The 13,523-nt window shown below is 43.7% G+C and overlaps 1 protein-coding gene across 8 annotated transcripts in view; it reads left to right on the top strand.

Annotated features, from left to right (window-relative positions):
- Positions 1 to 8,751, top strand: part of TJP2 (tight junction protein 2) — a 123,920-nt gene extending 115,169 nt beyond the window's left edge. For 6 of the 8 annotated variants that reach the window (XM_068551820.1, XM_068551818.1, XM_068551822.1 and 3 more), the window contains 6 exons: positions 542 to 642; positions 1,866 to 2,078; positions 3,248 to 3,358; positions 4,557 to 4,886; positions 6,697 to 6,782; positions 7,820 to 8,751. In XM_068551820.1, the coding sequence (XP_068407921.1) occupies positions 542 to 642; positions 1,866 to 2,078; positions 3,248 to 3,358; positions 4,557 to 4,886; positions 6,697 to 6,782; positions 7,820 to 7,985 (1,007 nt within the window). In that variant the 3' untranslated portion in view covers positions 7,986 to 8,751. The remainder of the gene's footprint in view (positions 1 to 541; positions 643 to 1,865; positions 2,079 to 3,247; positions 3,359 to 4,556; positions 4,887 to 6,696; positions 6,783 to 7,819) is intronic. The other 2 variants (XM_068551815.1, XM_068551817.1) reach the window with 1 other exon arrangement.
- The last annotated feature ends 4,772 nt before the right edge of the window (positions 8,752 to 13,523 follow it).

The raw sequence follows: 13,523 nt of genomic DNA, 5'->3' as shown, positions 1-13,523 counted from the left end.
ATAACATCCACCTGTAATGTAAACTCCAACAGCCAGATGGTAATAGGTTTTTTTTTTTAATATAAATTTGTTTATTTTATTTATTTTTATTTTTGGCTGTGTTGTATCTTCGTTGCTGTGCACGGGCTTTCTCTAGTTGCGGCGCGCGGGGCCTACTCTTCATTGCGGTACGCGGACTTCTCATTGCGGTGGCTTCTCTTGTTGCGGAGCACGGGCTCTAGAGCACAGGCTCAGTAGTTGTGGCACAAGGGCTTAGTTGCTCCGTGGCATGTGGGATCTTCCTGGACCAGGGCTCGAACCCGTGTCCCCCTGCATTGGCAGGAGGATTCTTAACCACTGCGCCACCAGGGAAGCCCCAAGATGGTAATAGTTTTAATTACATTCGACTAAAGGGATTTAGTGTTCAAATATTTGTAAACACTTTCTCTTTCATCTGCCAAAGTTTTAACTTAAATATGAAAGGGTAAATTATGTCCAATGGGATTTCTAATAAAAATTTCTCTGGAAATTGAGGCACACCTTTTGGTTTGCCTTTCTATAGCTACAATCAACCTAAATTCAGCCAACAATAGCTGGTTTGGCAGCCTGAAGGACACGATTCAGCATCAGCAAGGAGAAGCAGTTTGGGTCTCCGAAGGAAAGGTATGTGGCACAGATACTCTGCTATGAGGTGAGAGTCCGCGTTCTGAGTTTTTTCTCCAGAGGGTAGTGAATGTAGTAAAACCATGCCCATTTCAAGTGATCCCAACACGTGCATCAGTAGTTCGAAAATTTATAAATTCTCTGAAAAAGTAATAAAATGAAGGGACTTTTACAAGAAAAGCAGAATGGGATATATGCAGCCCTACATTCACTTCCCTTTTGCTTTTAACGTAGTAACTAGTGTTTTGTTCCAAGCACACTAATCAGAGCTTACAAGACCTTGTGTTGAGCTCCACAGCTTATTACAAAGGACTTGGGAAACCCAGAGTGGAGAGGTGAGGCTGAGCTATGTGGAGAACATGGTTAAAAATTAATAGAAAGAAGAAAAGCTAATGGAGTTTGAATCATTGGCTTAGAAAGAAGTTTGGCAGAGAATGTGTCCTAGGGATTTGAGTAGGTGATGAGAGAGCATTGGGTACTTGTATAGGCGCCTAACCTTGGCTCGCGTCTCATCTGTGGAGGCAGTTTACACACAGCCCTACTTCAGGGAGGAAGCAGAGAAACTATAGAATTCCCTGTGGTTCTAGGAGCCTTTGGTGCTGGTATTCTGTGGTCCAGATGAATTGAGGTAGTTTGTGAGACGTTAGAGGTACGATTTTTGTTGCGGAAGTGCCTCCATTACCAATTAGATGGTTGAGCCTACTCTTGCCCTTTAGGAACTGCGTGTTTAGTCAGAGTATCTAGTAGCGTCTACTGAGTGCTTATACCCACTATGGCTTTGTGCTAGCCTCTGTGGTGAGAACAAGTTGAACAGGACATAGCTTCTGCCCTCAAGGATTTGAGAATCTCATGGATGAGCGGAGAGGTGCGCAGCTCAAGGCAGCGTGCACTATTGCTAGGAGACAAATACAACAGAGACAGCTGGAGGAGGGCCAAATTCTGGAAGAAAAGTGCAACAATCTGAGGAAGGCCTGGCTCAGTAGTGGTATATAGGGTGGATGGTGGCAAGGAGAGATAGGGCGGAGGGTTTCTAATCCGAGTCTCTGCACAAAAATTAACATAGTAATTTAAAGCCAAGTGATTTCAGGAAGATAAAGGTGACTTCCCATTCTAGAACAAGTCAAGGTTTCAGTCACTTGGCTGTGCCCTTGGGAATTTTCTTGAGTCCTCACTCCCAGGAGCCATGTCAGATCCCACTGACCCTCCAAAACAAATTCCTCTAGATGGAAGGGATGGATGATGACCCCGAAGACCGCATGTCCTACTTAACCGCCATGGGCGCGGACTATCTGAGTTGCGACAGCCGCCTCATCAGTGACTTTGAAGACACGGACGGCGAAGGAGGTGCCTACACTGACAATGAGCTGGATGAGCCGGCTGAGGAGCCGCTGGTGTCTGCCATCACCCGCTCCTCGGAGCCGGTGCAGCACGAGGAGGTGAGGCGAGGAGGCCATGGGCTGCCCGGCCCTGGGCAGGAAAAGGAGGTTCTGGCGTTTCACTTGAATTCCTCTGGCCAGCTGTTTATTCAGGGTGCTGTGGCAGGTATTCCTAAGGGTTGGAGCGGATGATGTCTAGGGAGCCTCTCGTTCCAAGCCAATGCCTGTATGGTTGCGGACGTGGTCCATGGGGGAGTGGGACAGGAGCTAAGCGCTGGGAGAGCTTGAGTGATCAGCACTCATCACACAGATGCTGTCGGGCATGACGTCATGATATCGGGCCAGCTGTCCAAATTACAAGTGGGACATTATTCTTAAATACAGTATTGGTGTATTTACTTGTAACCTTTGATTAGGTCTCTCTCTGTACTCTTAGGTATCCGTGCTTTTTCTTCTCCACCCTACCTTTAACCTTTCTAATCTTGCAAAAACTCCTGTTTCCCCATCAGTTTCCTTCTCTCTTGTATTTCAATTTTTTGATTGAGTTCGCTGATTAATTATATGTCTGATCTCATGTACTATGCGTCCACTGACCAGCGAATAGACAGCTTCTGTGATCCTAGGAATCACATTGCCAGCACTAAGGACCAGAGCGATTATTAGTTACACCTCAGAGAACATTGGGATAATTACCTTTGTAGACAAGACTCTCCATATATTTGGATAATTAATACTGTGGACTTCTCTTTAGCAGTTTAGCTCATTTCAATGAATGATTTTATTCTTTACGAAGTATAAGTTCCAAAACTACAAGTTGAAAGGAGGAACAGCTCACCATGACAAATTAGTATATACTGCTGGACAAGTTGTAAAGAATAAATTAACTCATGAATGTCTGCAGATACAGCTGAGCTAATGCTTTAAAATGTTAACAGCTGTTAGTGACAAAAGAGATTTTAGACTTTAGGAAGACCTTTTGTTTTCATACTTTAAAGGGAGAGATGCAGCTAAGTTTTGGAAAAATGTATCTTAAGCACTTGCTAATGGGAGAATATGCCTACTATCTGCCTTTTCAGTAAAGAAGCACTGGGTCAGTAGCTCAACTTACGCAAGTTATGCACCTTAACGTCTGAATTCCCACAAGTTCGAAGAACTCCAGCAAAGCAGACCAGTGCTCTCTTCTTTCTGCTGGGATGTTCTTGTTATGAATGAACGTTTATGTCTTGTAGAGCATAAGGAAACCCAGCCCAGAGCCACGAGCTCAGATGAGGAGGGCTGCTAGCAGAGATCAACTTAGGGACAATAGCCCGCCCCCGGCATTCAAGCCAGAGCCGCCCAAGGTACGTGGCTGGGAAGCCCAGGATGGGAAGGAGAAGGAAGCACATGCCCCTGGAGCTCCTCGCATAGCCAGGGAGGAGCACGCACAATAATATGGCATTGGATTCTGGTTTTGACTCACCAGGTTCTCTATTAGAGCCTATCTTTTGGCCTTTTGGGTGAAACCAAAAATTACGAAAAGGTGAAAAAGTAGAATGGAAAGGCAGTTTTAGAAGAGTGTATAATTTTAGGACTATTAGTGTTTGTTTCCTTTTGTTTTGTTTTGTTTGTTTATTTATGTAGAAAGAATAAAAGTTTGATAAATACTGCATGCCCAGAATCACCTGTCTTAGAATCTGTTTTTCTTCTTCTGTCCAATTAAATTTTTCTGTGCACAATCTGATTTAGATGCACCTGAAAAATCCTTCCTGGTGAGTTGCTAAAGAAAACAATCACCACCATTGTTGACAATGCGTCTCATTATGAGGACCATTTAATTTCTTTTTTAAATAAACCATTGTCCAGAACAGAATCAATGCGAGGACACATGGGCGTATGTCATACGATGCTTTACCCCTCTCTGAATCAAAGCTATGACTATAGGCTTTTCCTTATAACCCAATAAAATTTCTCTCTCTAACTCAATACTTCAGATAAGAAGAAAGTAATACTTGATTGAGCTTTCAGAAGTAATTGGTGACCTCCTAAAATAGATCAGTGAAAATTGACAAGCAGGCCTAGGATGGAAGTATGAAGAAAAAGTGGCCATCAGCGTGATATGCTCCCTCCCCGCTCCCCACCCCAGTCTCCTGCACCTCTGGCTGGACCTCCGGGCCAGGGCACGCACCCTCGGTGTGGTGTGAACTCAGGAGCCACTATTCCATCCTGAAGCCTGACTTGTTCTGAGGTCTTCTCCAAAATTCTGATCTCCTCTAGTACAAAGTGAGGTCTGATCCACCTCTAGCACTTGCGGGCCTCCTAGCACGTCCCCAGCACCCTCTTGCTTTCCTGAGCACTTAATTCTCTTCTGTAGGGAGTGAGGTAGGGCTCCGGATGCCAGATCAGTGGCCGTGTGCCTTGCCGTATTTGATTCCTTGTCGGAATGGAATTTGTTGACCACCTTTGGAAACTGATCAGGAAATGGAGTGTATTAAATCACTAATAGAGATTTGAAAATAAACCGAAAGCTCACCGTTAAAACTATGTCATTGCTCTCTGCAGGTCAAAACCCAAAACAAAGAAGAATCCATTGACTTCTCTAGATCCTATGAATACAAGTCAAACCCCTCAGCTGTTGCCGGTGATGAAATTCCCGGGGCATCTACCAAAGGATGTCCACCTCCTATTGCAGCAAAACCCACCTTTGGACGGCCTATACTGAAGCCGTTCACTCCCGTCCCTCCCCCAGAGAGTGAGGAGGTGGGAGAGGGCAGTGAGGAGCACGACAGCGCCCCCAAGTCTGTCCTGGGCAAAGTAAAAATATTTGAGAAGATGGATCACAAGGCGAGATTACAGAGAATGCAAGAGCTCCAAGAAGCGCAGAATGCAAGGGTAATTCTTTTTCAACCACTAGGTCATCTTAGCATGTCATCAGTAAGAAGTTTAAAGAAGTTTCATTGCAGTATAATGATTTGCAGTCCTTTTGCCCCTGCCACAAACATGAAAGGATGTTCACACGCGTGATACAAAGGCACATCCTGTATGTGTGTCATTTCCAGATGGCCAGCTATCAGTGCATCCCTTGTTCTGCCAGTCAAGAAAACCTAACATTGTAGGCGAATAGGATTCTGCCCTTCATACTTCAGAACTTTATATCAGGTTCTAGAATGGGGAAGTGTGACAAGAGAATCAGTGGCCTCTTTGAAATGGTTTTTTGTTAAAACAGTTGATAACTGAGTTTTAATTTGCTCCCAGATTTGCCATAGAAACTGTGCACACCTTGGGTGCTAAAACTGAAAGGCCCGTAGATTGTCCTTTTTGATACTGTTTGAATTTTTGTGCCATATGTGCACAAAAGCCTTTCAGAAGCCAGAGAAAAATTTAAGCATATTGTGCCCAGTGGTTATGGGAGTTTTTTTCATTTAAGTTTGTCACAAGAGTGGCAGTGCTTCTGAGCCTTTTTCTGGTTTTCTTTTTTGTTTTTTTGGTGGTGGGGGCGGGAGAAGGAAGGATTTATTACTCACTGTAAGTAAGGATAACACTGGGGATCTTTTCTCAAAGTAGCGTCTCCCGAGCTGCAAAACCGGGGAGGTTTTAAACTAAGGGTACGTGCATATTCATCAGGGGGCTTGAGCAGAGAATTCAGCATAGAATTGGGGCAGAGCTTGACAGAGTCCAAGCTTTAGCTGATTGAAGTCAGGAGGGTCAACATCCTCATTCCATCCTCCACCTGGCTGGGGGCCTTAGTTCCTGGTGTCAAGACTTACTGAAGCTCATTTTTTTTTTTTTTAACATCTTTATTGGAGTATAATTGCTTTACAATGGTGTGTTAGTTTCTGCTGTACAACGAAGTGAATCAGCTATACACACACATATATCCCCGTATCTCCTCCCTCTTGCGTCTCCCTCCCACCCTCCCTATCCCACCCCTCGAGGTGGTCACAAAGCACCGAGCGGGAAGCTCAGGTTCTTTATGTCTCATCTCAGAAAGAATTCAGTGAGAGATAAAGTGATAGATAAGAAGTGGATTTATTTAGAGATACACATTCCATAGACAGGACACTGTTCATCTCAACAGGCAAGAGTGGCCCTGGGAGAAAACACTCCACAGAGAGAGTGTGGGCCATCTCAGAAGGCAAGAGGCCTCTTTTTTCTTTTCTTTCTTCCTTTTTTTTTTGGTGGTAAAATATACATAAAACTTACCATTTTAACCATTTGTAAGTGTTCAGGGCATTCAGTATATTCACATTGCTGTGAACCACCTCCACCATCCATCTCCAGAACTTTGTCATCCTCCCCAGCTGAAGCTCTGTGTATGTCAATATTAATGACCCGCATCACCTCCTGCCCCAGTCCCTTAACCACCATTCTACTGTCTGTCTCCATGAATTTGACAGCTTAGGAGCCTCATATAAGTGGAATCATACAGTATTTGTCTTTATGTGACTGGCTTATTTCACTTAGCATAGCGTCCTGAAGGTTCAACCATATTGTAGCATGCAGCAGAATTTCATTAGTTTTAAACATTTTTCCTGTTTGACATATACCACTAGGCATCACATACAACCCTGGAAACTAGAGATTTGCTTCTATTTTTCCTCTTCTCCTTGAAATGGGATTGGAAAATGGAACCAGCAGGAAATGAGCAAGCTGACTGTCTAGTCATTCATCCCTCCCCTCTTTTTTTTCTTAATCACCACAGATTGAAATTGCTCAGAAGCATCCTGATATCTATGCAGTTCCAATCAAAACACACAAGCCGGAGCCCGGCCCGCCCCAGCACACAAGGTAAGAGCTGCTCGGAAGGTATAGGTCTAAAAAAGGGGCTTGTCTAGGACTTGGATGCCTAAGAAAGAATTTTTTTCACCTACATTTCGAAGTAACAAGAAGGTTTTTCTTTTTTTTCCTGGTCAACTGCTTATTCAGTCAAATTTAATTGTCAAGATCATAGAGTCAAAATTTTATGGTAGTGTTGATTGTGTGCTAAAACTGACACAGTGTAATCATTGACATTCCAAGTCAGTCCCATTAGACCCATCGGAGCACAGATGTGTTAAATTATGTTAGGATAGCACATGAGCAAAATTCCTGCGGCTTAGATGCCAGTTGTTTCATTGCTAATATTTTCTAGCTCTTAGCCAAGCTCCTTAATTCCTTTGCGTCGCCTAGCAAAGTCAGGCCACTTGTGCTGAGCTGTGGTCTGAACGGAAGATGACATCAATCGACCGGTGTTGGTAAGATGCTTTATGTTTAAAGTGCTACATAAGCACTAGTAATTGTCACAGTGTCTTCCTGTTGAGGTTTTACGCTGGATCATTTCCTGCTTCTGAGAATAGGAAACAAAAGAAAAAAATCACATTTTCTTGCAGCCATTCTGACTGGAAACTAGAGTCTAGTTTTAACGCAACAGAAAACTAGAGGCAGATTTCTTCTTTACCAGTTGAACTGTGGCACAGCCTACCAGGTGGCCCCTGGCAACAGAGGGGATTTGGTATAATTGACTGAAACTGGCAAAGAACTTGCTCTGCTTGTGAGCTTTTAGCCAGTGAGCTTAGGAAGGCACCCACATCCGGCTGGAGAGCTCTTAGGTCAGGGAGCATGTGGCTGGCTTCCCCACTCGCTGCTCAAGTGGGCATTGGCCTTGACCTGTTATTCCCGTCCTCACTCCTACCACTCTGGGAACCTGGAGCCGGGCCAGGAGTGCCCTGGTTTGACAGCAGAGTGCGACTCAGGTGAGCCAGCCATCCTGGGCAGTTGACCACTGCATGCATCACGGGCGGGGAGGCCCGAGCTTTCGGCTTCATGTAACCCTCTCACTTTGTTAGTTCCAGGCCCCCCGAGCCGCAGAAAGGTCCTGCCAGACTTTATCAGGATCCCAGAGGAAGTTATGGCAGTGACGCCGAGGAGGAAGAATACCGGCAGCAGCTGTCGGAACACTCAAAACGCAGTTATTACGGCCAGCATTCCCAATACCGGGACACCGAATTATAGATGCCCGAGGATTGACTCTGGTGCGCCCCGCTGCCGCCCCCTCAGAGCAGCATTCCCACCAACCGTGGGAGGATGGTTCTTTGCAGTTTTGATGCACTGTGGAGATGTAGGGGCACTTCCTGGGGAGCCCAGGGGACTGAGTCTGGGGAGCTTATGGCTTTTGGCTCAGAATTCAGAGAAACACTACCGTCTGATACTGTTACCTGCTTCAGTGGACCAAAATCTGTATTAATTCTGTTTGCGTATTTTTAACATATATATTAAGAAATGATAACTATTTTTCCTCATTAATAGCTGCCTTCCAGGACCGTTTCAATGAGAGACAGAATGTGAAAAAAATAAATAAAAATACTGTCTGACTCAAACTGAATTCAAAGAAGTATTTTATTACAACTATGTAAGTGCCTTTGATGAGAAGTGTCTTAAATTTTCTTCTTTTGAAGCTTTATGCAAAGCCATAATGGACTAAAACATTTTGACTAAATTTTTATACCAGTTTAAGAGCTATGGTTTTCTCCGCACTGTGTCATCTTTTCAAGACATTTGTCTTTGTAATATTTTCCATAAATTCTGACTGTATATATAATAGCTATACTTGGTAGGTTGGCTACCAGTGCTAAATAGCTTGAAGACCAAGAAGTATTTTGTCTGTCTGTTTAAAACCACGTGTTCCACGAAAGCAGATACTTGAGAAAAGCACATTCCCAAAAGTGTGTGTATTGACTGCAGTCAGTTTTATAATTTAATAAAAAGGAGGACATTGTAATCAAGGTGCTTTGTGGTGGATTTCTACACTACTTCCTACTTTGAAGTGCAGCTTTTATTTCAATTACTGATCATAAAAGTGAGGACATTGCTCATCGCTGAACGTTGGAAAATAGAGACATATGAAAAAGAAAATAAAAATTACTTATAACCCCATCCCTCAGATAATTTTGGTGCATTTCCTCCGATTATATATTTGTGGATGTCCATGTGTGTAATAGCTGGGTGTACACTGTGCAGTTCTCTTTCCTACTTTTTCTGTTTGAGCGTTTCAGGTAGGTAAAACTCACGCAACATCATTGCTAATAACTGCAGAATAATAATATATGCCGTGACCGCTGCTGCATAAGTAGATAGTTCTGCTAGTGTTGGCCGTTTGGATTATTTCCTATTTTTTGCTTCTTTTTACATGAGATGCACCTTTTTATATATAATCCATTTTTGTATATCAGTGATCAGCATTCCAGTCCTCTTCTGTAGGTAGGTACTCAGAAATGGAATTACTGAGTAAAAGCAGAGGAACATTTTTAAGACTCTTGATGTTTACTGCCAAATTGCTTCCTAGAAAAGTTGCATCAGTTTATACTCCTGCATTCACTCTTAAAGGCTAAAATATGTTTAGAATTTTAAAAAAACAGCCTAGGAATTTAGGGCTGTGTGAATCAAAAGTACCCTGAATTTAGGAAAGGAGAAGAGTCTTGGTTCCATTAAGGGCTTTTTGTAATATGAATTCACACAGAGATGATAAGCGTGTGTTTAGCCGAGTTGGTAATTCAGCTTACTCATAACTGAGTTACATTATACATTTATCCTTGGTTGTATCTGTCAATTTGGTGCTGTAATTTATATACCATTCAGTGCAGTACCTTGAATTGAGCAGGCTTCAAGGCACTGACTCAGATCTGCATATTTCATAAATAAAAGCCACCTTTTGTGGATGGAGAAAAAAAAAAAAACAGGTTAAATATATGATGGTTTAGTTTGCTTGTGTTCTTTAAATGCAGGAATGAGCCCTTTTGCAAACTCAAGGAAGGGAGGAGAGGAAGCTTTTGATCAGGAGCTGGGCTGTCATCTGGCTCCAGCACTGTTTTGTGATGTGTGAGGTGGTGCAGGCAGGAAGGAAGGACCTCTGTTCCCTAGAATGTCCCAGTGGTGCCCAGTGGACCACCAGTGTCTGCCCCACACCTTTTTAGTTCATTTTCAGCTTTGTCCTAGGGAGGATTTAAGGCTGCCTGCAATGTATGTGGAGTATAAGGAAGAAAAAATGGTGCTAGGCAAATGAGGAAAGGGAAGAATATCAGAATAGGAAGGACAAACATGAGTGAGCATGGTGTTCACTCTACATGGAGGAAGGGGGGGAGTTGTCCCAGAATCCTCTCATCTCCCGCATTCTTCTTATTCTGTGGTGTCTCATTTTGCCTCATGCAATCATGACCACTTACTTGCAAGGAGGATTTTGGAGGTCCATTTCTTACTGTGTTTTTCTTTGTAGGGCAGTAGCATAATTCTGAGGACCATTCAGTAAATGTTCTGGAGAAAGCACCTAAAACTGCAGTGTAGAAACATCGCTCTGACTTCTGATCTAATGCAGAGAGCAATTCTAGAGCCTTCAGGGCCATTCCCTCTCAAATAGCAGCACGACATGCATGAAGCCCCAAGGAAAATGCGGTATCCATCTTTCTGCAGAATCCATTGTACTCAGAGTGGGTGGTGGGTGTTTAAAACACAGGGTAGATCATGCAGCAGAGTGCAAACCTCACACGAATTTGTAGGATAAAATGGGGGACTTATGTAAAGTGTCGTACCCTCAGCAGGTCTCTTTGGGGCACCTTCTACCCTCCAACCTGAGACTCCCCGAGGCTGCATGGTAGTCCTGCTTCATGAGCGGCGTGTTCAGCCTCTGCTGGTTAGAGAAGTGCAGCGTAACCTATCCATCCCTGACTTTACTGCTTCTGTCAACCGTGCTTTTTTTCTGGTGAAGGAAACGGCAGTAGTTGCGGGGTGGAGGCTGGGGGAGATGGCAATTTGGGTAGCAGACCCCAAGATCAGGTTTTGAGTTCAAGTAGTTGGTTTGGGAAATACAAGGAAACTACAATGGGAGACCAGAACTTAATCCCCCCCAGGAAATGCTGGTGAATGGTATGAAACACGTGCCTCAGAGTTTTCCCACCCAAATTGGGGGCAGGGGCTGGGCTGTTTGTTCACCAGCTGGCTTCAGACTTTGACTGAGGGCTGCTCAGTGCAAGTATGCTTGCTTTTTTTGTTGGTTTTTTTTTTAACATCTTTATTGGAGTATAATTGCTTTACAATGGGGTGTTAGTTTCTGCTTTATAACAAAGTGAATCAGCTGTACATATACATATATCCCCATATCTCCTCCCTCTTGCGTCTCCCTCCCACCCTCCCTATCCCACCCCTCTAGGTGGTCACAAAGCACCAAGCTGATCTCCCTGTGCTATGCGGCTGCTTCCCACTAGCTATCAATTTTACGTTTGGTAGTGTATATATGTCCATGCCACTCTCTCTTTGTCACAGCTTACCCTTCCCCCTCCCCGTGTCCTCAAGTCCATTCTCTAGTAGGTCTGTGCCTTTATTCCCGTCTTGCCCCTAGGTTCTTCATGACCTTTTTTTTTTTTTAGATTCCATATATATGTGTTAGCATACGGTATTTGTTTTTCTCTTTCTGACTTACTACACTCTGTATGACAGACTCTAGGTCCATCCACCTCACTACAAATAACTCAATTTCGCTTCTTTTTATGGCTGAGTAATATTCCATTGTGTATATGTGCCACATCTTCTTTATCCATTCATCTGTTGATGGACACTTCAGGTTGCTTCCATGTCCTGGCTATTGTAAATATTGATGAGGGAGAGGGTGTCCTGACCCTCCTCCCTCTCCTTATCCCTCCCCCCGCTTCAGGCAAAGGAATGTGGAGAAATGCAGAGGCAGGCGGTTGACAGGCTGGAGTATGCGGCGGTACAAATCCTGAGGAGCCCTGACTGCTTGTAACGTGATGATGGTTGGGCTATGAATCTACTGAGCCCTCCAAGGCGAGGGAGTTTTTCTGTCTAGTGTCTTAGAATGGGCTTGGAGAACATGAGGACAAGGGAACTATCCGCTAGGGAGAGTGGAGGGGGAAAGCCTACATACCTGTATTAGTCAGGGTTCTCCAGAGAAACACAACCAGCAGGATGTGTGTGTACAAATAGAGATTTATTTTAAGGAATTGGCTTATACCACTAGGGAGGCTTGGTAAATCCTAGATCGGCAGACTAGAGGCCCAGGGAAGACTTGTAGTCTGAGTGCAAAGGCGATGGCCTACTGGCAGAATTCCTTCTTGCTCAGGGAAGATCAGTTGTTCTATATTCAGGCCTTTAACTGACTGGATGAGGCCTGCCCACATTATGAAGGACAGGCTGCTTTACTCAAAATCCACTGATTTGAATGTTAATCTCATCCCCCAAACACACAGAAACATCCGGAATAACCTTTGACCAAATAATCTGGCCACCGTAGCTCAGCCAAGTAGACACAAAATTAATCATCTCGGTATCCTTACAGGCTACCCCTGCAGCTGTACTTCTTGCCCAGTGTTAAAGCATAAGTGAATGAATGAACAAATGAACGAATGACTAAATGGACCAAAAGAAGGAAAATTACATATATTTACACAACTTTATAGATTTTATATGATATTTATATAATCACATATGCATATATATGTACATGTACTTTGTTTTAAATAAAGAAGAGTTAATATTTTAATGAGTAGAAAAGCCCTAAAAGTTAAGAGATAACAGGGAATTCCCTGGCGGTCCAGTAGTTAGGACTCAGCACTTTCACTGCCATGGCCTGGGAGCAATCCCTGGCTGGGGAACTAAGATCCTGCAAGTTGTGCGGCACGGCCAAAAAAAAAAAAATTATGAGAAACAAAATGAATAAAAAGGATTCAAATAATAGAGTTGAGAAGTCCCAATAAAAAAATAGTTGACATTTAAAAATAATATGTAGTGGGCTTCCCTGGTGGCGCAGTGGTTAAGAATCTGCTTGCCAATGTAGGGGACGTGGGTTCTAGCCCTGGTCCGGGAAGATCCCACATGCCGCAGAGCAACTAAGCCCGTGTGCCACAACTACTGAGCCTGTGCTCCAGAGCCCACAAGCCACAACTACTGAGCCCACATGCCACAACTACTGAGCCCGTGCACCTAGAGCCCGTGCTCAACAAGAGAAGCCACTGCAATGAGAAGCCCGCGCACCACAACAAAGAGTAGCCCCTGCTCAACGCAACTAGGGAAAGCCTGTGTGCAGCACCGAAGACCCAACTCAGCCAAAAATAAGTAAATAAATAAATTTATTTTAAAAATTAAATAAATAATAAGTAGTGAAATGAGATTTAAAATAAAAGGCTCAATGGCAATTCAAATATATGTGTGTAAATAGGGAGATAAATACAACCCATTGCCATCCTACCTTGTATTTTACTTTTTTAATTTTTAAATTTTTTTATTATTATTTTTTTGGCCATGTCACGTGGCATGTGGGATCTTAGTTCCCCAACCAGGGGTGGAACCCGCGCCCCCTGCAGTGGAAGTGCGGAGTCTTAACCACTGGACCGCCAGGGAAGGCCCCCTGCCTTTTATTTAAATCATGCCTATATGTACATAGGTATAAAATTGGCACAATCTACATTCCCCAAACTAGTGGTTGCAATGGCAATATAGTATTTTGGTATTTATTGTGTGCAATAAAAAGTGAGATGTGGTTTCATT

The sequence above is a fragment of the Eschrichtius robustus genome, chromosome 10, assembly GCF_028021215.1.
Source record: "Eschrichtius robustus isolate mEscRob2 chromosome 10, mEscRob2.pri, whole genome shotgun sequence".
In the NCBI taxonomy this organism is placed as follows: domain Eukaryota; kingdom Metazoa; phylum Chordata; class Mammalia; order Artiodactyla; family Eschrichtiidae; genus Eschrichtius; species Eschrichtius robustus.
The sequence above is the reverse complement of the archived record's forward strand: the minus strand, read 5'-3'. Positions and strand labels throughout refer to the sequence as shown.